Below are 26,027 nucleotides of genomic sequence, written 5' to 3'. Positions count from 1 at the left end.
CTCTTTATTTCCATCCCAAGTCCCTTAAGTCTGTTGTCTTATCTACGTCTACCTTTTTGCTTTACTTGGAAAATGGACTTCCTTCCCATTTAGGTCACCACGGAGCATTGAGTAGAGTTCCCTGTGCTCTACAGTAGGTTCTCATTAGTTAGCTATTTTATACATAGTATCAATAATGTATATAGGTCACCACAGTGCATTAGGTAGAGTTCCCTGGGCTATACCATATGTTCCCATCAGTTGTCTATCCAAAAGGGAGGGGATACCTGTATGTGTATGGCTGATTCATTTTGTTGTGCAGTGGAGGCTAACACAACATTGTAAAGCGACCATACTCCAATAAAAAATAATTAAAAAATAAATTAAAAAAATAGTGTCTCCGTGTCAGGGAAACCAGTGTATGGTTTCCCCTCCTTACCTGAGGAGTGGGTGCTGGTGGGGGGGCTTCCCAGTGGGCACAATGCTCGGTCATCGCCATTCATTCTATGCCCGGGAGCTTCCTGCCTGTAGGGCTGTTGTGAGAGGCTTCCACTCCAGGGCCACATCCTGGGAAGCAAGGGCATTAGCTGGGGTCTTCATTAGCGCCCGCAGCCTGCACCACTCATGGCAGGTGTTAGGTCGCACTAGGGCCGGCATCATCTAAGCACTGGTCGTGTCTCCCTCCAGTTCTCCTTTTCCCATGTGTTGGAGCCTGGATTTATTTAGAATTGACAGTTTGAATTTTGAGAATAGCTGCCAAAAACAATGATTATGGTTTTGTCCATACTGGCTGTTAAACGTTCCTTTCTGATGTAATTAACTAAGTATTTTAAGGCCATTTCTGGCCCCTGGCTTCAAAACCATGCTATTTGGGTAAAGAAGAATGCTTACACTTCTGTTCATAAAGGCAAATGGGCAGGCTGACATTTACTTAAAAACAAAATCAAAATATTCAGATTTATTCAAGTTTACAAGGCTAGGTTTGTTCAAGACACAGGTGATACAGTTTTGTTTCACATTATTTTGACCTTGAGACAATTTATTTCTTCTCTAGTCTGGCAGTGATATTTGCATGAAGATCATTGTAACTTTGTGTAACAGCCTGGTAGCAACCTCAAGATCGTATATTTTTTGAAAATACAGGGTATAATGGTTACTTTTTTTTTTTTGAAGTATACTTAAGTTACAATGTTGTGTTAGTTTCACATGTACAGCAAAGTAATGGTTACCTCTTTGTTATTTTATTTATTTATTTATTATTTTTTTTTGCAGTACGCGGGCCTCTCGCTGCTGTGGCCTCTCCCGTTGCGGAGCACAGGCTCCGGACGCGCAGGCTCAGCGGCCATGGCTCACGGGCCCAGCCGCTCCACGGCATGTGGGATCTTCCCGGACCGGGGCATGAACCCGTGTCCCCTGCATCGGCAGGCGGACTCTCAACCACTGCGCCACCAGGGAAGCCCAGTCATGGTTACTTCTGTGTGTCAACTTGGCTAGGCTAGGATATATAGCCAAAAACCAGCCTATATTTCACTGTTGAAGGTATTTTTTAGGTGAGATTAAGATTTAGGTCAGTAGATTTGAGTAAAGCAGATTAGCCTCCATAATGTGGGTGGGCCTCCCCTAGTCTGTTGAAGGCCTGGGAGAAAAGACTGAGATCCACAAGGAAGAGAGAATTCTGCCTCCAAACTGTCTTTGGACTCAAACAGCCACATCAACTCTTCCCTGGGTTTCCGGGCTGCCAGCTCACTGTGCAGATTTCAGACTTGTCAGTCCCTGCAATCATGTGAGCCAATTCCTGAAAGTAAATCTATCTGTCTATCTATCTATCTATCTATCTATCTATCTATCTATCCACCTACATTCTGTTGGCTCTGTTTCTCTGGAGAACCTTAATTAATACACAGGGTACTTTGCTGAGTCCTTCCATGCTTGAGGAGGTTGTGAGAACCAATGGGTTTGTAGTCCACCACAAAGGACAATGCAGCGGGCTTCCCTGGTGGCACAGGGGTTGAGAGTCCGCCTGCCGATGCAGGGAACACGGGTTCGTGCCCCGGTGCGGGAAGATCCCACATGCCGTGGAGCGGCTGGGCCCGTGAGCCATGGCCGCTGAGCCTGCGCGTCCGGAGCCTGTGCTCCGCAACGGGAGAGGCCACAACAGTGAGAGGCCCGCGTACTGCAAAAAAACAAAAAAAAATAGGACAGTGCAGCAAGGCCCACAGGTGCTCAACACACAAACACAAAAGCTAATAATCAACAGCAGAAAACTGGGGAGAGTTTGTCATATCTACTGCCTGATTTTCTTAGAGAGACAGGACCAATCTATCCATCAGTGTCACTAGAGACCACCATATTTTAAGGAACCCATGAGAATGTTTTAATTTCTTTTAAAATCAGGAGAGAGAGAGAAAAAAATAACTTTGAAGTTGAAAAAATATTTTAATATGTAATATTTTGATATGTTCTTTATACCAATTAGTTATAAAATATAATTTTTACTATTTTATGGAGGAAAGAGACCATGAAGGTAAAAGTGCATAGGACCCACAAAATTTATAATGTAGCCCTGTAGGGAGATGAAACTGTGTGTAGAAACATTGTATAGAAAGCATTGTTAAGCAACAGAAGAGATGATACGAAGACATAGATAATAGAACATATTTTTTCCCAGTTTTATTGATATGATTGACATACAGCACTGTGTAGGTTTAGGGTTTACAGCATAATGACTTGACTTAAATATATTGTGAAGTAATTACCACAATAAATTTAGTTAACTTAAATTTAATACCTGTCATCTCATATAGACACAAAAAAAGAAGATTTTTTTTTCCTTGTGATGAGAACTTTCAGATATATTTAGGACTTTCAAATATATCGTACAACAGTGTTAACTATAGTCATTATGTTGTACATTACACCCGCAGCATTTATTTATCTTATAACTGGAAATTTATACCTTATGACTATCTTCTTCCAATGCCCCCGCCCCTGACAGCCCCCCACCTCTGGTAACTGTAAATCTGATCTCTTTTTTAAAAATTTTTATTTATTTATTTATTGGCTGTGTTGGGTCTTCGTTGCTGCACACGGACTTTCTGTAGTTTCAGTGAGCAGGGGCTACTCTTCGTTGCGGTGCGCGGGCTTCTCATTGTGGTGGCTTCTCTTGTTGCGGAGCACAGGCTCTAGGCACGTGGGCTTCAGTAGTTATGGCACGTGGGCTCAGTGATTGTGGGTCGCAGGCTCTAGAGTGCAGACTCAGTAGTTGTGGTACACGGGCTTAGTTGCTCCAAGGCATGTGGGATCTTCTCAGACCAGGGCTCGAACCCGTGTCCCCTGTCTTGGCAGGTGGATTGTTAACTACTGCGCCACCAGGGAAGTCCTCTTTTTTTTTTTTGTGGTACGCGGGCCTCTCACTGCTGTGGCCTCTCCCGTTGCGGAGCACAGGCTCCGGATGCACAGGCTCAGCGGCCATGGCTCATGGGCCCAGCTGCTCTGCGGCATGTGGGATCTTCCCGGACCGGGGCATAAACCCATGTCCCGTGCGTCGGCAGGCGGACTCTCAACCACTGCGCCACCAGGGAAGCCCCTCTTTTTTTTTTAAAAATGAGTTTTTTTCCTTGTTTTGGATTCCACATATGAGATCATACAGTATTTGTCTTTGTCTGACTTATCTCACTGAGCATAATGCCCTCAAGGTCCATCCACGTTGTTGCAAATGGCAGGATTTTCTTCTTTTTTATGGTTGAGTAATATTCCATTATTTAGATATAGGTAGATATAAACATGTCACATTTTCTTCCTTATCCATTCGCCCAGTGATGGGCTTTTAGGTTGTTTCACGTCTTGTGAATTGTGTGTAATGCTGAAGAAAGTTTTGTCTTAAAATTGCTTTTCCTTCTCCTAAAGGTTGACATAAAATGATGAGTATTGAAATGAAGTCCAGCAAGACTTAAGTCTCCCTATGACAATTTTATTGCGCTAGACAGTTGCTCTTTTGGAAGATGGGTTAAGCTACATTTCACGTTCATTCTAAGGGAAATATTCCCGAGGAGCCACTTTGAATAGACAACTTATTAAAGTTTCAAGCACACCACTCAGCATAGGAAGTAAAATATTGTATCTTGGAAAATTTTTCACTTTAAGATAATTTATCAAGTGTTTGATAATAGATAGAGTGAAAAAAATCCCACTTGGGAAGAGTTCTAGAATCATTAATATGCAAAAAGATATATACAGGATTCCAATGAATAAAATGTGCCATCTAGTTGTCAACAGAGATTTTTGTTTCCACCCTTCCACTCACAGAAGCTATTCCATGTGTGACAGTGTTCCCAAATCTGCATTCATTATTAGCCTGGATAGCTACACCTGATACCTCCCATGGAGATATATCCAATATAAACGCTGAGAAATTGCTAGTCACTTAAAATAGGACCTGAAATTAATTAACTTGCCTGTGACTTTCTTAACTAAGAAGTTATCTTGGTAACAGATAACTTGGTAACAGATTAAAAATAAATTCAAAGGACTTCATATTAAGTGAAAATATAAGCTTCTAAATTGACTAGACCCGACCTATACAACATTCAGGAACTTGTAGAAAGCAGAAGGAATCTATTCATTGATTTGTTAATCAATTATTTATTTATTTTGGCAGCGCTGGGTCTTAGTCGCAGCATGCGGGATCCTCCAGTTGTGGCATGTGAACTCTTAGTTGCGGCATGCATGCGGGATCTAGTTCCCTGACCAGGGATCGAACCTGGGCCCCCTGCATTGGGGGTGTGGAGTCTCACCCACTGGACCACCAGGGAAGTCGCAAGAATCGTTTTTTAAAATTAATTTTTATTGGAGTATAGTTGATTTACACTGTTGTGATCTACACTGTTGTGTTAGTTTCTGCTGTACAGCAAAGTGAATCACTTATACGTATATCCACTCTTTTTAAGATTCTTTTCCCAAATAATCATTACAGAGTATTGAGTAGGGTTCCCTGTGCCATACAGTAGGTTCTTATTAGTTATCTATTTTCTATATAGTAGTGTGTATATGTCAGTCTCAGTCTCCCAATGTATCCCTTCCCCCAGGAATCTTCCAGAAAGTGGTTGGAAAGAGATTTATGAATTTATTAAAGTTAAATTTTGTGAACTTAAAATTAGTTATGGAAATGCACCTCATTACTACAGCAGCCCTACTTGCCTTGCAGACAGCAATATTGAATGAAGGTCGGAAAAGAATTCAACTTAGGGAGAAATGATTGCATATCTATATATAGGATGATAACATAGTGATTAACAATATGGACTTTGGAGTCAGATAGGCTTTGGTTTGAATTCTGGCTGTGCCATTTCACTCACTCCTTCATTCACTCTGTGATCTTTACTGATACTCGGTCACAGGGGACACGGTGGTGAACGGAACAGGCATTTTCCTGCCTCTGTGGACCTCATAGTCTAGTGGGGGACATAGATATTAAGTAAATAATCATACAAATAAATAATAGTTAATTTGGTGATAACACGAAGGATAAGTATTAGGCGACATGAGAGTGAATAACAGGAAACTAATTTAGATCGAAGCTCAGGGAACATTGATTTAAAGACTGAAAACAGGTCACAGTGGCTAGGTAGAGTGAGCCAGAGTAAGAGATTAGAGTTGAGGGTAGAAAGGAGAGGAGAAGGAAGGAGACCGGGGGAAGGAGGAAAGGGAAGGGGAGGGGAGGGAGGGGAAGAGAGGAGCCAGAAAACACAGCTGTGGGATTCAGATCAAATGCCTTATCATCTTTGAACCTAAATTTCTTTTTTATGCAATGTGGATAGTTGTAACAGCTTCACATGGTTGCACTTGGGATTAAATGGCATTGTATTTGAATCATACTTAATACAGAGCTAGCATGATTAGTATTTACTACCTGGTGTCTATAAATAATAACGCCCTCATGGAGTTTGCATTCTGGTGAGGTAATCATATCCACCTCAAGAATGGAAATAAGCAAAGAGAGGCTAATAGCTGTTTGAAGAGCTTCCACATTTATGCTCATTTTAGAAATGATTTTTAAAATTACAGTCACAACTGAAGAAGAAGGCAAGACAAAACATCTTAATGTTTTCTGATTAACAAGTGAACGTAAGTGATGTATCAGCAAGGTTACAAACTAGAGATACTGAGAGTGTGGATTAATGTAATTTCCCCTCATGTCCATGTAGCATGTAAACCTTGAGATTAAGAATAGCTGTTACACAGGGAGTGACAATAAGCTTCTAAAGACAGGATGAGTTAAAGAAACAACTGCAATTTTATTAGCCAAGATATTTTCATAACAAGATACAGAAAAATTACAAGTTAGATAGGATGAGACCTTCACCCTAACAAGGATTGAGTTATAATTTTGGTTCCTTCAAGGTAAGTATTTTTTCAGTCTTTTAAACTTTTATTCTTATCTAGCAAGATGTGGATGAATAAATAATTCATGGCCTTTCCTCCCCAGTGCATCTTGGTCAACTATCTCCTCTCCCTCCCATCTTCTTCTGAAGCTCATATCTCTGTTCTAGGTTGATCTCTCGCCAGGGCTAATTTTAAAAATATGAGGCTTGTTACTTTCTGTTTTTACAAGAGGTGAGTGAAACTCCATCTATACTTGTTCCAACAGGACCACTGTTTAGCAGTAGTAAAGTGTTAGTGAAATTAAATAAATAAGTTCAGCCAGGTATTTTTATCTTTGATATGCTAATCCTAGAGATGTGAACAGAGGGGAAGAAGCCTTTCCATTCTGTTTGTCCATCTGTCCATCCATCCATCCATCATCCCTCCATTCACTCATTTACTCATCAAACAGCAAATGTGTATCCACTCAGCAGACATTTATAGAGGTGTCCATCATGTGCTAGGAAATGTGCTTGGTGCTAGGGATACAAATAAAACTGATTTCTAGATGCTTCCCTCAAACCCACAACCTTGCAGCTGAATCATTTATTCATTTATTAATATTCAACGTGTCTTTCATTAGTGTGCCAGGCAGCGTAGACACTGGAGATACAGTGCTAAAAAACAGACACAGGGCCTGCCCTCGTGGAGCTTATGTCCTAGTGGTAGACATAAAAACTAGTGTAGAAGATAAGGGCTGTGCTCCTCAGAAGTGGGCTTGTGTCTACAGGAGGTGTGCAAAATGATTTATGAGAGGTTCAGGAAGAAAATATTTGCATTATTATTTTAATCTCATCTTAATTTGTATCTTTGTGTATATTTGGTAATATGCCTGATATGACAGTAGTATATTTTTACATAAATTAATATTCAAATTTATTCTACAGATTGATACTGATAGGTTGCATAAGCAAAAACATTTGTAGACCCGCTGGTCAAAGCATGGATTTAGGTCAGGTGGGCTGTGGGTTTGTTGTCAGGTTCTGTCACTCACTATCTGTTGGGCAAGCCTGGGAGAGGGGGAGAATTGTCTTCTGTAAGAATTGTAAGGATTGAATGTAATCATGTTAGTACAGTCCTTACGTTGTGCTTATGTAGCTCAAATCCTCAGAAAATGATAACTTATGTTACTGTGTTATTATTCATTTGATAAATATTAAAACGCAGCCATTTTTAAAGTGATAGAGAAATATCGGGAAGGGACTGAGTAAGCGGTGACCCTTAGTGTCATGAAACTATTATAATAAATTATCGGTAGGAATGTAAATTAGCGCTGCTTACGTTTTGATATATGCACGAAAATCCTTAAAATTTTTATTCACTTTGACCCAGTTGTTTCCCTTCCAGGAATTTATCTTAAGGAAACAATCAGAAATTCTAACAGATGTGTAATAGTGACAGATAGGAAAAAGAGCTAAATGTCTATCAATAGAATAGTGAGATTAAATTACAGCTTTATGATGGAATGTTGTGCATCTCTTAACATTTTAAAAGAATACTTGGGAAAATATTAATACTTAGCGAAGAAGATAGGATACCAAATTATTGTTATAGTGTAACCCCAATTATGTTTTTTAAAAAGCACACAATATATATGTATAAGAAAAGTACTATAAAGAAATGCATGAAAATATATCAGTATTGTCTCTGGTAAGAATGTGGGTGACATTTATCTTTTTTCATTGATTAGACAATCAGAGAATTATTAACCAAAATAAATAAAACAAGCTGAGGATGAGTGGTAAATTGGGTAAGGAATCTAAAAAAATGGTACAAATGAACCTATCTACAAAACAGAAATAGAGGCACAGAAGTAGAAAACAAACTTATGGTTACTAAGCGGGTAAGGGGATGGGAAGGGATAAATTGGGAGACCGGGATTGACACATACAAACTAATATATATAAAATATTGATAGATAACTAATAAGAACCTACTGTGTAGCACAGGAAACTCTATTCAATATTCTGTAATGACCTATATGGGAAGAGAATCTAAAAAAGAGTGGATATATGTTTATGTATAACTGATTCACTTTGCTGTGCAACAGAAACTAACACAACATTGTAAATCAACTGTACTCCAATAAAAATTAAAAAAAAAAAAAGAATTCTGCCTGGGTACGCTAGAAAAGTTTCACAGAGAAGCCAATTCTAACTCTTGAATTGAGTCCAGGCGTTTCTCAAGTGGAGGAAGAGACTGGGAAGGAGGCAGAAGGACCTCAAGCATGGAACAGTTATGAAAGATACATGGCATGTTTAGACAAGTCTCATTTGTGACTGAAGGTTAAGCTAGATATTGACATTGGGACAGAAACACTGATAACAGGCCTTTGGTGATTGAGAGGAGATTTGTACAACTTAAGGAGATTATCCCTTACCTTGTCTAAGATGGGCAGCTTTGGTAGGTAGGGAGGGACCTGATCAGGTGTGCGTTTCATCCCGTCTGCTCTGCAGCAGTGGGAAGGTTAGGTCAGTGCAAAAGGAGATGCGTGGAAGGGAGGAGAGCGAGACAGCTGTGGCATCCGTCTACGTTTATTTTTGGATGCAGTTTTGACAGAGCCATTTTCAATCCTAATGTTGAAATGCCTTAAAGTTATTACATCAGCTTAGCACATGTGACATTTGAGAGCTTGGTAAGTTGGAGTTAGATATATGAAGCCTCTGTTCTCACCTAGCAGGACGTATTTTACTGGTCTCAGCAGGAGGCTGGATCCAGGTGATGAGACTTAATGCAAGAGGTCTCAGGAATGTGTTTCTGATATTAACTAAGCTGATGTTGTCCAATGACATTCAGAGGATTGACCGAAGAAGCTGCATTCATTCATTCTCTGCTCTACTTCAAAATTATCCCTGAAAAACCAAAACCCGAGAGAGATGCCTATTTGGACTCCACTGTTTTGGCCCTGCTATAGAAGTGCTTTTACTGAACAAAGGCTTGGCATTACGCCATTGGATTGTTCCACGGGTTTTGAGATTTGTTGTGATTTCCTGCAGTGAACAGGTGTCCTGTTACTGAGCAACTTGTTTGCTTTACCTCGTGGTTCGGGTAGATTGTGTGAGTCACGTTGATCTGCTTGGAAGGGCCAAGTCACACCGGTTCACCCCTAACGAGTGCACGGCACCAACAGCACACACAGGACACTCGCTTCCTCTTATTCGTTCCCTCTTTCAATCTTTCTTTCCTGCCATTTGCTTCATTCCTTTTTTGTTTTTCTTGTTTTGACATTGGATGAGAAATAAACTTGAAACTTTGCATGGAAGTTAAAGTCATTCTCTAAGGTCTTGACCTTTGGTAAACTGTGAAGATTACAGGAAACACTAGTGGCGTGGGGACTCACCTTTAGTTTATGATCCTGCCATGATATAGAAGAAGCTATTCAGTGACTGGGAAGTATGTTCCAGAACACCCACAGAGTCAAAGGCAAGACAGCTTTTCTCTTGTCAGGGCTTATGGTTATGTGATACATCCGTGGTGTCTGGATACTAATGCTACTGGAGACGGACAGGCTGCGAGGGGTCATAGTGGGAGAATCTGTGTGTTTCCTAAACTAGCCCATCATCGCTGGGGTTCGGTGTGCAGTAGAAATCAGCCAGCTCCAGAGACTGTTGGAACTTGGTATGGCAGATGAGAACAGGATGAGATTGTGGAGTGAATCAAATGGGAGGACTAAGATATTAATAAAAAGAGCATCCATCCATCCATCCATCCATTCACTTATTCCACGAATAATTATTGAACACTTAAATTGTGAGGTACTGGTTAGGTGCTAGGTATGACATCGTGAACATCACAGTCTTTTGAGGGAGGGAGACATTAGATACTTAATTACACATATAATGTATTCCTTGCCATTGTGTAAGTGCTGTGAAGGAGAAGCATAGGCTGTATGAGAGAATAACTGAAAGATAGTGGTGTGGTCAGGTGGGAATTCTGATGGGTCAAGTCTTTTAGAAAATTAAGCAGAGGGAAAAATGGAGTGCGAAGACTTTGAAATTGCAAATATGAGAAGAGTGAGAGGATTACTTCTTTTTTTTTTTTTGGCTGCATCGGGTCTTAGTTGCGGCACACGGGATCTTTCATTGCAGCGCGCAGGCTTCTCTCTAGTTGTGACGCATGGGCTCCAGGGTGCACAGGCTCAGTAGCTGTGGCGCGCGGGCTTAGTTGCCCCTTGGCATGTGGGATCTCAGTTCCCCGACCAGGGATCAAACCTGCGTCTCCTGCATTGGAAGGCGAATTCTTAACCACTGGACCACCAGGGAAGTCCCGAGAGGTTTACTATTCAGGTGAATACACTGTCCATTAGTTGATTTTTTTGTGGCCTCTGACCCCTCCTTTGATCTTCCCCAGCTGCCTCCTGCTGAGCTCTTTATTAGGGATCAGGCGATGCAGGTCCTGGGGAGGAGAGAGGGTGAGATGAGGGGTTCTATCTTTAGAAAGGAAGGGCTTCCTAAACAGGAGTCTGCCCACTCTGGTCTGTCCTCTGTCCTCTAGAGTGTGCTGAGGACATCCGTGTCCTCTCCATGACTAGTAATGAGACTTGCTAAGCCCTGCGGTTTGGGATTTGAAATCTGCCTTTAACCTGTTTTATTCTGGACGCAAAAGAGAAAAATTAATTCTGAAAACTTACTTGTGGATCTTGCGTTGTCATCTTGCTTTGTCACCTTGCAACAATTCTCATGAGGAGGTTAAAAATTATTTGGTTTCTTTCTAATGTGAAACCTGGAGAGATTACACATGCTAACGTTCCACAGTCTTCTCATTGTTTACAAAATTCGTCTCTCAGGAGACTGTCGCTGGCAGGAGTGTGTATGCTGGAAGCCATGGCCTCCTTTTAACAGAAGAAATATTATCAAAATGATGAAGCAGCATCATTTCTGTTGAGTTTTCTTCGGGCAGAGCTAAGAGTTACCCTGGAAGAGTATTTAGTGCAACACGTGTTATTTAGGTTGTTTTCTCTCTCTGGCTTGTCCTTTGTTAATTGGAGATCTTTTTAGAGTTAATAAAAACATTAAGAATCATTGAATTCTTGTTTTAATCCTTGAAGATACTGTTTTGGCTATAATATTGTATTATTCCATTCATTTTTGTGGTGAACTTCCTGTCCGAAATGTAGTCAAAACCTTCTTGCTGCCCCAAAAAATACATTCCAAGTATTGCTGGAAACTCAATGATTCTTCTTCCTACCGCTGCCGCCTTGTGCATGCTGAGGTTCAAGTTCAGGGTTTCCTGCTGCCTCCGCAGCCAGTAAAGAATTCCCATGGTATTCAGTTTCTTAAGTCTGAAGATTAGGGTGTGAAAGCTGAGAACATAGAAAATTGGCCTCTTTAAACATGCTTTCAGTTGTCTTTTCACTTAATGAAGAAATTGATTTTAATATTACAATTATATCCACTTTTCCTTTAAAAATGAGGGCATTACATATAAACTATAGTTCCTTTTGTCAATCACCTCTAATCCTGATCCCCTTCTCCAGAGGGAATTATTAAATATGTTTGGTGAGTATCCTCCAGACCATTAAAAAAATACTCTTTGCATTCATACTTAAACCTAGAAAATATGTTATTTTGTCTAACATGTATTTTAAAAACATAAACAGTATCATACTATTAGTTTTGTTCTCTGATTTACTTTATTTGGAAAACAATATGTTTTTGAGATCTATCTGTGCTGCTCTAAATAGGTTTAGTTCTGCTCTTTTAACTGCTTTCTAGTTTCCCATCTTATGGATGTACTATTGTTGACCAATTCCTGTACTGATGGACACTGCGAACCACAAACATTCATGTAGAATGACAAGTAGAATTGTGGGTCACGGGGTATACGCCGAAGTGTCTCCTGCAGTGGCAGGGACAGTTTATACGCCCATTCATTAATCCTACTTTAAACTTAATTTTAAAATTATATAGCACAGAAAAGCAATTACTGCTTCCAGATCTACTACCAGTTGTTTGCTATTTGGCAAAAGAATTTCCTTTTTAGTCCTTAATAGCTTCATTTTTTGATGAGAGGATAAGAACAGTCCCTGGGGGATAAAAATAGTCAGAGGGGACTTCCCTGGTGGCTCAGTGGTTAAGAATCCACCTGCTAATGAAGGGGACACAGGTTCGAGCCCTGGTCCGGGAAGATCCCACATGCCGCGGAGCAACTAAGCCCATGCACCACAGCTACTGAGCCTGCGCTCTAAAGCCTGTGAGCCACAACTACTGAAGCCCTCCTGCCACAACTACTGAGTCCACGTGCCACAACTACTGAAGCCCGTGTGCTGCAACAACTGAAGCCTGCGCGCCTAGAGCCTGTGCTCCGCAACGAGAAGCCACTGCAATAAGAAGCCCGTGCACCGCAATGAAGAGTAGCCCCTGCTCAAAGCAACTAGAGGAAGCCTGCGTGCAGCAACGAAGACCCAACACAGCCAGAAGTAAATAAATAAATAAATTAATTAAAAAAAGAATAGTCATAGGGCTGTTGTGAAGATTGAATGGAAATAGTTCCCCCCCCAACCCCCCCCAAAAAAAGAAGTAGTTCCTGGTTCAGTGAATATTAGTTATGATCATGTATATATGTATATATATGAGATACATATCTAATATATAAGTATATATAAGATACATATTTAATATATATTGTTATATCAGGATTAGTACTTGAAGCAAACCCTCAAAAGTTTGGCATCTAAGTTTTTCTAACTGCAACCCTTCCCCATCTGAAAAGATGACTCAGTTTCTTTTAGTAGAGCCACAGTATTAAGAACATTTTGGAATACTGCATTCTCTGCTTTAAAGATACAGAGTTAGAAGGGTTTTTAAGTGACACCCAAGAGAAAAGGAATTAGAGAACAATGGAAACATAATAGATCGGCTTCTTCAAAAAACTTGATTTAATGCAGAAATGTCTTCCTCCAAAATTTGTCCCACAACTGCTAAAATGTAGACACTCAGATTTATTTCCTGAATTCCACACCCATCACACTGTCCCCTGCAGGCAGCAGTAAACCCCGGAAACCAAATGCAGATATAAGAAGGAAAAGCAGGAGGGCCAGGAAAATCCTTGAAAATCCGGAGAAGAATTGATGAGTAGTCAAAATTGGCATTGGTTGGAGAAGTACAATTTGTAAGACTTAATTTATGCTCTGTAAATTAGGGAAGAAACTACTTGGGGGGAAGAAGTTGGAGAGTAGGGGAGAGAGTCTTAGAAGGGATTGCTCACTGGGGCAGCAGTGAAGGCTTAAAGAGGGATGGGGAGAGAGAGGGAAGGAGATAGAGAGAGAGAGGCTAAAGGAAGCATTCCACAGTGGAAGTGCCCTGGGGACACAGTCACGCGCTGCGGTATGGAATAATGCTGGAACAAAAGGGGAGGCTGGTTATGGGATAGAAAGATAGGAATGGATTTAGGTGCTTTTGTGTGTCAGAGGTAGGCAGTGATTTTCCTCTCCTTTTCTTTTCTTTTTCTTTTTTGTCCATGGGAAAATAAGACAACTAAACCATAGAAGCAAGACTGGCCCAAGACATTGTCCCCAGGTCAGATAATTGGACACATTGTGTACTAAATTATGAATAAGCTGATCTCTTCTTTCTGCCTTTGCGCTTTGAAACTATCCTTTATTCTGAAAAGCCTATGAGCCACCCTGTGAGGCAATTTCAATCATTATCATAATATCAGTAGCTGAATCAAATCATAGGTAGTTGGCTTTTTAAAATTAATGTAAAATTGCTTCATGGGTTGGCTGAGAGAGACCTAATAACTTGGAGTGTCCTCATGTGAGGACAAATGGATGAGTTTTTAATCTTGCCATTTTGAATAGGGTAAAATTCGTTTCTTTAAAGTGAAGATTGCTTAATATTTATAGAAAAAGTTGAAGAATTTTCCAAAAATCTTACTAACTTTAGGGGGCTTAATTAAAAGAGCAAACCCCTGAGATGTCTGCTCTCACATGCATTCAAATTCCTATGCTACTGGGATTGTTTCTTTGTCCTTGTGTTTTCCATAAAAGCAACACATGGCAGGTTTTGTGATTTTTGTCTATTCTTATCCTTATTCCTTTTGTTTTTATTTAAGGGGGGATGTTTACTCTGATTTTAAAATTAATGTACAGTCACTATAAAGGATTTGGAAAATATAAAAACATATAATAAAGAAGAAAATAAAAGGTGGTCCTATAACTGAAAGATAACCGCAGTAACATTTCTTCCCAGTATTTTTCTTTTCTTTAAATTATATTTAATTATACAAATAATGCATAAATGTATCCTTCTTGAAAAAAACAAAGCCTTTCCCCTCCCAGCTCCAATACTGTTGTCGGCTCCAGAGGTGAGGACTGTTATTAAGGTGATGTGTGTCCCTTCAGACCTTTTTCTCTTTTTCTTCTCTAAATACATTTATAGAAAAGACATAGTGCTTTCCCTCCCTATGTGTTTTATGAAAAAAGGTATCAAACTGTGGATCTGTACTTTCTTACTTTTGTTCAGTGGTATATCTTGGAGATATTCTTATGCCCAAACATACAGCACGATCTCCTACTGCTTGTTGCCTAGTATTCATAGTTTGGGAGTGCCTTTTTTAGTAATTGCCTTGTTGATGGGAATTTATATTGTTTCACACACCCCCTCTTTTTTGCTGTTATATCCTTATGCACATATGTGACTGTTTTTCAAGGGGAGATAATTGAGAGGTAGAGCTGCTGGGTCATAGTATTTACATTTAAATTTTTAATAGATATAGTGTAATTGGAAGGGTATCCAAAGGGCTTAACCAAATTTATTTACATATAAGACACCCAAGACAAAGTGATACCGAAAAGTTGACAATAAAAAGCTGGAACAAAGGTATATGTAGTCAGATGCAAACAAAAAGAAATCAGGAGTCATGATCTCAATATTGGAAAAAGTTGAATTATGAGCAAAAAGGGTCAGACAAATAATGGCACATTACCGTGCTACGTGGTATAATTCACAACGAATATATGAAATTTCTGAATCCTTGCACCAAGTCAAGCAGTACCAGTGTTCATTCAGCAAGAATACAAGTGCTACAAGGTGATAGAGAATTATAGTAGTAATAGGAGGCTCTAGCTCACCTCTCTGGAGCCAGGATAGAGTAGAAATTAGCGTAGAAATTAGACGAGACTAGAAATGCGTAATTAAAATGATGAATAAAGTAGAACTAACTGATACATATTGAATTTCAAGCTCAGAAGATAGAGAATATACCTTCCTTTTAAATACCCATTGGATGTTCATAAAATTGAGTATTTACAAAAACCTTGGTAAATTCCCTGAAGTAGAAATAATATAGAAAAGGATGATGGTGAAAATGTGTAATGGCTGGTATAAGAAGGACAACCTTCCAGTCTGAATGGACATTGGTCCACCCCACTGGTGTACACCCGTGAATGTCAGCCTGGAATACAGTTGGGTTGTCTGAGCACAATGCAATAAAACAGACATCGTAACAAATTCTGAGGACAGAGCGCCACGAAAACAACTAAGCCCTTAAAACAACTCAGGTCAAAGAAGAAATCCAAGCCAAATATGAAGAAGACTACATGGGGATCTATGGGACGGCCAAGGAAGGGCTAAGAGGAAAAGCGTAGGCATAACTAAATGAATTCATGTCTTCTTTCAGTTTTCATATTGTTTTTCTTATCCTTGTAATCCTCTCGTGCTACTGCTGTACATTTCTTCTCATTTCAAGCTACCTCAGAGTGTCTTGAAGGAGTGGATTTCTGTGGTATACTCCATATGGCAACTCTGTTTTTAGTTTTTTTTTTTTTTTGAAGGAACCTTGATACTACTGAGTATTTTCCATAGTGACTGTACCAATTTACATTCCCATCAACAGGTAGGAGGGTTCCCTTTTCTCCACACCCTCTCCAACCTTTTGTTATTTGTAGGCTTTTTGATGATGACCATTCTGACCGATGTGAAGTGGTACCTCATTGTAGTTTTGATTTGCATTTCTCTAATAATTAGCAATGTGGAGCATCTTTCCATGTGCCTATTGGCCATCTGTATGTCTTCTTTGGAGAAATGTCTGTTTAGGTCTTCTGCCCATTTTTTAATTGGGTTGTTTAATTTTTTGTCATTGAGTTGTAGGAGCTGTTTGTATATTTTGGAAATTAAGCCCTTGTCGGTCACATTGCAAATATTTTCTCCCAGTCCATAGGTTGTCTTTCATTTTGTTTATGGTTTCCTTTCCTGTGTAAAAGCTTATAAGTTTAGGTCCCATTTGTTTATTTTTGCTTAAGAAAACATTGGTATAGCAACAGAAAAAAAAAAAAAAAAAAGAAAACATTGGTATGATTTATGTCAGTGTGGTATACTCCAGAGCCCAGCTCAACACAGAGGTGTCCCTGGGGCTCAGTCAGGGTTCTTTGGAGAAGCAGAACCAGTAGGATGTATATGTATGTATATGTGTGTGTGTGTGTGTGTGTATATATACATATATATATATACATATATATATATATGACAAGGAATTGGCTTGAATAATAATGGAGGCTGAGAATTCCCAAGATCTGCAGTAGGCCAGCTGGAGGCCCAGGAGAGCTGAAGGTGTAAATTCCAGTCTGAGTCTGAATCCAAAGGCAGGGGAAGATTGATGTCCCAGCTCAAAAACATGCAGAAAGAACAGATTCTCCCTTACTCAGGCTTTGTGTTCTATACAGGCCTTCAGTGGATTGGATGAGGCCCACCCACATTGGGGAGGGCAATCTGCTTTATTCAGTCTACTGACTCAGATGTTAATCTCATCCAGAAAATCCTCACAGACACAACCAGAATAATGTTTAAACCAAATATCTGGACACTCTGTGGCCCAGTCAAGTTGTCACATAAAATTAACCATCACAGCTACATATGTGACATATGAGAATTCCTGAACAAATGGAAAAAAGATGATTTTATTTGGAAAGCTCAACATTTAAGAGATGTTAATTCTCTTTAAGTTTATTTATAAAGTTAACATGCTCCCAATAAAAATACCAACAGGAATTTTTGGAATTTGATGAGCTGATTCTAAATTTCACATGGTAAAATGAACACGTAAGAATAGCCAAGGAGGAGTATTTTTAAAAAGAAGCCCTGTCAGATAATAAAATATATCAGTGGGCTCAGGGCTGTCTTTCGAGCCCTGCTGCCAGTATTCTTCACCTGCTCTGACCCCTCAGAAGGCCTCACTGCCTTCTCTCTGATCCTTAATGACACAGGGCATACTCCTGCCACAGGACCTTTGCTCGGACTTTTGGCTATTTGAAAGATGTGGGTTGCTCCTGTTTCAGTACCTCTTGCCTATTTAATTTCTATTTAATCATCACTTCTTTAGGGAAATCTTTCCCTCCACCTCCCTAATTTTAAGTCACTTTCCTTTGTTGTCTGTTTCTTTCTTTGCTTGAATTTATTTCAGTTTGTAATTATACAATCACCAGCGTGGTTCTTTGATAAATGCTCTTTTTCTTATTAGACTGTAAGCTCAGTGCCTGACCCAGAATAGGCTTTTTGTAAACACTTGCTGATGAATAATCTCGAGTCTGCTGGACTTTGAAAGGTGATTTAGATCCTAGCACCTGTCTTCTAAACTCAGTAATCAAGAGTCCTCCTCATGTAGGCCCTGCTCCAGTGTCAAAGGTAATAATATCTTAATATGTGGTTTCTTTCGCCCATGAGCACGTGAAGATGCTAATGCTTTTGGTGGTGTCCTGCATTACACTGTAACCTCCTCAAATAAAGGCCCACTTCTGAACTGTCTCAGGGGCTCTTAATATTATATCCAACGGACACTATTTTTTCATAAGAAAGAGATATAAAATTATAGTATGACTCTGTCATGTCCTAAAAAATCATGTTAGTCAATGAAAGAAATAACCATGGCCATTAAGAAACTTATTTCCCTAAGGAAATTTAGAAAATGGTCCATACGTGCTGTAGCTCAGACCTCTTGTAGGTGACCTAGGTCCTCACATGGCTTATTCTGGAAAATATTGCTGGAGTGTTTAGGGTGGAAAAGTTCCTTCTGAATGCTGGGTGAGGCTGAACAGGATGTGGTTCTCTTAACAGATGCAGTTAATTGTTTTATGCTTTCTCCCCAGGAGTACATGCCTACCATCTTCTTGCATATGTTGTAATTGACAAACACTGGCTGTTACTAAGTGCGCTGAAGGTTTTGTTCAGCATTTTGTGGATTGAAACACACTAGTCATGACAACGCTTGTTGTGAAGTTCAGGGCTTTAAGATGACTTTGCATTCATGAGTATTTCCAAACAGTAGTCTTTGGCAGTTCAGTAGCTGGGCAGAATCATAAACAGGTTTTACTGGTGTGTCCCCCGAGGACACTAGATATTCCAGGGAAACCCTCCTTTATGTGACCTCTTTCATATTCCTTCAAAAATGAATGGCTTTCTTGTATGTCTTTCACAAAGACCCCAGGCCCTGGAAACTTCATAGAGGTGGGTGTCTGTCCAAACTCTGGAATAATTCTTTCAGAAAGTGGGTGTTATGGCATGAATAGGACAGAAACAGAACCAGAGGTTACATACTGACCCACAGCCCAAACCCATCAAATCTGCTCTGCAGATGTGTTTATTGGGATCATATGGTGTTTTTTTTTAAATTTAAATTAATTACCCAGAGGGAAAAACTGGGAATTTTTACTTCAAAAAGCCCAAATATAGGACTTGTCTTGAAAAATTAGAGTAATGAGGCCATGCTGGGATCCATATTTCTGCATTGGCAGCCGTCAGTGGAGCTGGGAGTTGTTCCCTTCTGGATGGAGAAGGACTCCAGGCATGACCACTATCTCTGGCCTCAGGCATTCATCTGAGTAACCTTCAGAACCCCAAGATAGGGCTTTCCTGGCGGCGCAGTGGTTAAGAGTCTGCCTGCCAATGCAGGGGACACGGGTTCGAGCCCTGGTCCGGGAACATCCCACATGCCGTGGAGCAACTAAGCCCGTGCGCCACAACAACTGAGCCTGCGCTCTAGAGCCCTTGAGCCACAACTACTGAAGCCTGTGCTCTGCAATAGGAGAAGCCACCGCAATGAGAAGCCCACTCACTACAACCAAGAGTAGCCGCCGCTCACCGCAACTAGAGAAAGCCGGCGTGCAGCAACGAAGACCCAACGCAGCCAAAAATAAATAAATAAATAAACAAAAACAAAAAACCAAGATAGGCTATGAGATTGAGAATAAATGGCATAGTGGATAATTATGAAGGAGACAGACTTCTATACTTGAATGACAGGGTCTCTTTGATAAACACCTGAAACACTTATTCAACAGACCAGAGATGAGTTGATAATCTTTGTAGTCTGGAAATAGAAGAACAATAAAAACTGCCTCCTGTTAGCCATCTCTTCTGGTGGTTCTTTGTTGATGCTATCTGTTCTGGTCAGAGGTCAAATAACATTGGAGTTGGGCGGAAGGAAACTCTGTAAAGTGTCAAAGCCCAAATCTTTTTTTTTTTTAATATTTTATTTTATTTATGTATTTATTTTTGGCTGTGCCAGGTCTCTGTTGTGGCATGTGGGATCTTTGTTGCAGCATGCAGGATCTAGTTCCCTGACCAGGAATCGAACCCCAGCCCCCTACATTGGGAGTGTGGAGTCTTACCCACTGGACCACCAGGGAAGTCCCCCAAGGGGACATACTGACTCTTAAAAGTCAAACTCCACTACCATCCTGGGGGAGCCTATCATTCCTTCCTGGGCTGCCTCCTGCTTCCCTTAGAATTTTGAGAAGGAGAATGAAATAATCTGAACCAAACACATCTCTGGGCAGCCTTTCCAACATATTTGGACTACAAAGAATGCTTCTGTACTTAATCTTGCTTTGCACAGCTGCATGGAAAAGATTGTTTAACTCTCCTTTGTATATTTTGTCTTTTGGGGAACCCTATCAGGAAACTTATAATCATCTCTTGGAAGTCACAGTTACTCGGGAGCAGTTAAACCACTATCGGAATGTGGCCGAGGCTGCCCGAAGTGAACTTGCAGCAACTCTGGTCAAATTTGAATCTGCTCAGTCTGAGGTGAGAGTCTGCGTCTTCATAACTCACAAATGGCCTTGTTAGCTTCTTATGGAGTGAAGCAGAGTATAGAGGTGATTAGAAGTAGGACAAAGGGAAACAGTTTTAAACTTTTTGGCAAAGTTTACGCTTATTCTCTTATTGTGCCCCTACCCTCTAGCTGTGGAGAACTCCTGAAAGGCTGTGCATTTGCCGTGACGCAAAGCAGGGTGACGTGGGCAGGATTCTGGATCTCAGGGGAGCTCTACATCCTCGAGAGCACCTGGGGACACCTGGGGACTTCGGGTTTGGGCTGTGTGGGCTTTGGATGGCTGTAAGCATCCCTGGGAGTAGCTGCCTTTAATGTGGATTGCTTGCAACCTGAAGCTCTGGGGTTGGAAATCTGAATCCCTTTCTTGTGGTTCTGATTGTCTGGGGGAAATTCTAGGAAGATGATTGGGATCTATTTACCCTCTGACCTGGATCAGGTCTATTGTGGAGTTTCTGGGAGATTCTCTCTAGACTCACTGCGCTTATAGCCTGATGGCCCCAAGGAATCCTAGGCTTGCCTGTGAGGTAACTAGCAGTCTCACTAGGCTGCCAGGATCCCACTGAAAGATGAGTTGATTGTGTGTGTGTGTGTGTGTGTGTGTGTGTGTGTGTGTGTATGTGTATGCATGCATACTTACATTTCCAAAAAAATAGATGCATTCATAAAGTTTTCTAATGGGAGTGGATCTGGTAGCTTAATAAGGCACATACTGTGTTAAGCATTTTGATGCCACAGAATTCATAAAAGTTAAAACGTTTCCTTAGTATAAATCCTATAATGATTTTTCCTTTTCTCCTATATTTTTTCCAGAAATCCGGGTATTATTTTTCTTTATCAGCCACAGTAAGGGTCCATAAGGCCAGGGGGAGAAATGCTGTGATATATCGCATAGTCCGTATTGACTTGGGAAACAGCTATGGCCATGAAATTACAAACAGCCTACCTTGCAGCTTCCTTGTTTCATCGTGAGCAGCGATAGCAGTAATACAGATTTAGAAAATGAATTCTCATTGCAAAATATTTTATTGCTTTTTGCAAAATACACCACACATGTCTCTTGAGTGAGACTCAATTACCACAAGACATTGCCCAATTGTTTTTTGAAAAAGACAGACTATGAAGTCCCCTATTTAAGGCATAATTTCCCAGCTGGTAATGTGGAAACAAATATGAAGAAAAAAAAAGTAAAGTCAGATGAAGTCATGAATAAAAGATTGAAATTTTAAGTTATGACTTTGGGTTTTTTTCAAGGTACTTCCAACTTATACCATTGACATCTTTTCCCTCTTTTACTTCTTTTCCATGTTAGCTTCGAGAACTGCGATCCAAGATGCTTTCCAAAGAAGTTTCCTGTCAAGAGTTGAAAGCTGAAATGGAGAGCTACGGAGAAAACAATGCCAGAGAATCGTCTCTCCTCACCTCTTTGAGAGACAGAGTTCAGGAGCTAGAATAAGAATCAGCGGCACTCTCCACTTCTAAAATTAGGACTAAAAATCACAGCTCAGTCTGCAATCAAGGAGAACCAGGAGTTAAAGAAGAAAGTTGTAGAACTGGACGAGAAATTGCAGTGAGGATATTTCAGTATACTTCTCAGTGGAGCTGGTGTTAAAATACTAACTTCTTTTTTTTTTTAACTTTAAAAAATAAATTTATTAATTTATTTTTGGCTGCATTGGGTCTTCACTGCTCCGTGCAGGCTTTCTCTGGTTCCGGTGAGGGGGGCTACTCTTTGTTGCTGTGCGCAGGCTTCTCATTTCCGTGACTTCTCTTGTTGCCGAGCAGGGCTCTAGGTGCATGGGCTTCAGTAGTTGTGGCAGGCAGGCTCAGTAGTTGTGGCTCACGGGCTCTAGAGTTCAGGCTCAGTAGTTGTGGTGCATGGGCTTAGTTGCTTTGCGGCATGTGGAGTCTTCCCGGACTAGGGCTCGAACCCATGTCCCCTGCATTTTTGAAAAAAAAAAAAAATCATTGACCTCACGTATCTTTGGACTCTTGAAAATTTTTTCCAAGCTCATTTCTAAATGTCATGGCGTTGTCCTAAGCATGTTTATGCCCTATTGATTAGGGTTGCAAATTCTTAGATATATACAATTTGGAAGATTTCCGCTAAGTAGAGGTTTAAGTGGAGGTGGAGGAATAGTGCACAGGGGGAAGGGTTTATTCAGAAGCTAGTTATAAAAATACCCCGGAAACCCAAAACACCCCAGACCACCCTGGACACTCCTCATTAGGGTTTATTGCCAGTTTATGCAGAGAGCTCAGGAAATCTAGGTTTTCTACCCTTAGTTCTGACAAAAGGTGATTATTGAGATAAAATTGGGAGCTACCTGCTCTTAAGATACACTTTAAAAATTCTGTGTATAATGACTTAAATCACTTTACTAATAAAATACTTGATACTTGTTTTACTTATTTCATCTTATAAAGATAAAAACAAAAACCCAATGCTTCCAGCTCCTGTCCTCTCTCTCTCCTTCCATGTACTGCCAAACTCCTGGAACATGTTTATATGTACTCACTGTACCAATTTCTCTCCTTTCTCAGATCTGCTCCACTGAAGCCACTCATTAAGGTGACCAGTGACCGCGCATTGCAAATTCAATGATCAGTCCTATCTTACTTGACCTTCCAGTATGAGCCAACAGTTGGCTTTTCTCCCTGAACCACTTTCTTGTTTTAGCTTCCAGGACACTGCGCGTGCCTGCTTTTTTTTTTTTTTTTTTTTTTAGTACGCGGGCCTCTCACTGCTGTGGCCTCTCCCACTGTGGAGCACAGGCTCCGGACGTGCAGGCTCAGCGGCCATGGCTCACGGGCCCAGCCGCTCCGCGACATGTGGGATCTTCCCGGACCGGGGCACGAACCCGTGTCCCCTGCATCGGCAGGCGGACTCTCAACCACTGCGCCACCAGGGAAGCCCCCCTGCTTTTGATCTTACCTTTCTAGCCTCTCTGTCATAGTCTCTTGCTTTGTCCTCCTCATCTCCTTGACTTCCAAGTACTGGAGTGCCCCAGGGCTCACTCAGTCCTTGACTCTCTTCTCCTTTCTATCTAAATTCACTTTCATCCAGTCTCATGACTTAAAGTATGATCTACATGCGCGTGACCCCCCACGAGCATGTAGTTTCTAGATCTAGCCTGGACCTCTTTCCAGCGCTCAAGACCCACATATCTTTTTTTTTTTTTTTTTAAAGACCCACATATCTTATGACTTACTGGGCATCTCCATGCGGATGTCTAACAGGCATCTCAAACGGAACATGTCCAAAATACCTCCTGGTGTTTCCATAAAATCCTCCTGTGCTTTTCCTAATCTCGTTTAATGATAATTCCATTCTTCTAGTTGATCAGGGCCAAAATCTTGGATCATCCTTGTTTCTCTTTCCTTGATCCTTCAGTAAATCTCATCATCTATCTCTGCCGTCCAAATAAATCTAAATTTTGATAACTTCCCATTGCCACTAACCTGATCTTAGCGACTACATCTAAAATTTCACCCCACTCCTCCCAAATGTTTCTTACTCCCTTTCCTGCTTAATTGTTTTTGTCTCCAGCCCTTTTATAATATACTATACATTTTACATACATTTATGTTTTGATTATTGTCCATCTTCCCAACTAGAATGTAAGCCCTATGAGGGATGTTTATCTGTTTTGTTTACTACTGTATCTTTAGCACCTTTAAGCATAGTAGGTAGCATAGTAAGTGCCCAATAAATGTTTATTAAACAAATGAGTAATAAAATGATATATATTCATTATAAGAAAGTTTTTAAAGATATAGTAAAGTGCCCCCCAAAATTAAAATTACTCACAACCTTATGATTCCAGAAATGCTATAGTTCACATTTTGTTGAATAGATCTTCAGACAGTTGTACATAAATGGCATCATGTAGGGAACTATTTTTCCTGGATACTATGTTGTAAATACTTAAAAAGTCTTTCATTGTATCATTTTTAATGGCCAGTGATATTCCATTGCCTGTTAATATCATAATTTACTTAACAGGTTCTTTTTGCTCTTAACTTTAGACACTTAGGTTAGTTCCAGTCAAAAAATTATTATAAACTAAGATGCAGTGAGTACCCATGTGCATTCATATTTTCACATTTATGTGATTATGTCTTTATGATAGACGCCTGGGACTTTGTTGGGTTAGAGTGAAATGCAAATAGAAGTGGAAATAATTTAGAAACTCCTGGAACAGAAGTAAGACTGAAATCTTAGCGTAAATATATAGAATCATATACATAAATAAGTCAGAGCCATAGCATTAACTATGACTTAAATGAGTGAGAGAGACTGAATGTTACCTTTCATATGCTGAAAATAAGAACTTAGAGATATATTGATGTTGGTCTTTTATTGTTATACATTTTTTCTAAATAGAAATATGATATGCTTTTGAGTATATGCAATTACACGCTTTGTTAATCTTTGAATAGCGTGAAAGAATTGCAGTAAACACTCAACATGGTAAAAAGGGAAAGCAATAATCATGTTTATTATCTAGGGTACTAAAAAATGATGCCAAATTATTGAAATGATCCTAATTTGCCTTTAAAATATGTCTGTTTTTTATGCTCTCTTAGTTTTTAACATTTAAAGAATTAGAAATAGACTATGCTATTTTAGCAAACCTATCTGAGATTTGAAATAAAATATTCACAGCAGAGCATAAATTGACTGATTTTCCTTGATTGGCCCATTCCAATATTCTTTAAAAATTCTGGATGTGCAAAAACTAATAGTGATCTTTGCTGATGATTGAACACCTACCTCTCTTTTCCAGGGGTGGGCACATCCCCTGCTTCTGATGTATTTTTGATTATAGTTATGCTTGGCCATGAGCCAGGGAAAGCTCTAAGTAACCCTTATGGATCATTGTGTAGTGACCAAAGCATGGTCTCTAGACCCAATGTAGCATCACTCTCTTTCTTTCCCACGAAGCCGCAACAGAGACTCATGGCTGAGTGGATCCTTGTGTGATCTAGAGAACCACCTTCCACTTCTGCAGATCCTAAAATGTCAGGAGCAGGAGGCAGATAATCTGTCTCCCTTGCTAACATGCCGTAAAGCTCTCCCTACATTTCTGCAGAGTGTACGTGCCCCAGAGTTGTTTCCACTTTTCTCCCTCTTTAACTGGGCTTGCAAGACGATATCGTGCTCTGTGTCTGGGAAACTGTGTTGTGTTGAAATGATTATTGGTTATTTCCCGACAGAGAGCTTGAGTTCTGAACTTTGATGAATGTTATCTTCTTTGGTGTTAAAACTTGACCTATTTGTTATTTGCCCGACAGAAAATGTTTAAAGGAAAACAAGGAGAATAAGGATCAGGTCTCACAGAATTGCAGGAAACATGAGGAATTTCTGGCTTAACTTCATGACTGCTTAGATCCAGGGAAGAAGAATGAAAAGGCATCAGATGAAGATTTAATTCTAAAGGTATTTGTATGAAGATTAAAAAGACTATACATTTAGTGGTCATTCTGAAGTGTGCCATAGAGGAAGAGCTGTGGTTGAGTCTGGGGGTGCAGGAGAACAGGACAGGAGCCCTAGTACAGCATTAATTGTGTGACCTGGG

At 40.2% G+C, this 26,027-nt stretch overlaps 1 protein-coding gene across 1 annotated transcript in view; it reads left to right on the top strand.

Annotated features, from left to right (window-relative positions):
• Positions 1-26,027, top strand: part of CCDC170 (coiled-coil domain containing 170) — a 91,255-nt gene that overhangs the window by 11,984 nt on the left and 53,244 nt on the right. Inside the window, 4 exon segments of the mRNA XM_032650985.1 lie at positions 20,292-20,420; positions 21,758-21,937; positions 21,939-22,015; positions 25,744-25,888. Of these exon segments, the coding sequence (XP_032506876.1) occupies positions 20,292-20,420; positions 21,758-21,937; positions 21,939-22,015; positions 25,744-25,888 (531 nt within the window).

The sequence above is a fragment of the Phocoena sinus genome, chromosome 12, assembly GCF_008692025.1.
Source record: "Phocoena sinus isolate mPhoSin1 chromosome 12, mPhoSin1.pri, whole genome shotgun sequence".
Taxonomy (NCBI): Eukaryota; Metazoa; Chordata; class Mammalia; order Artiodactyla; family Phocoenidae; genus Phocoena; species Phocoena sinus.
Note: the sequence above shows the minus strand (reverse complement) of the source record. Positions and strands in the feature narration are given on the sequence as shown.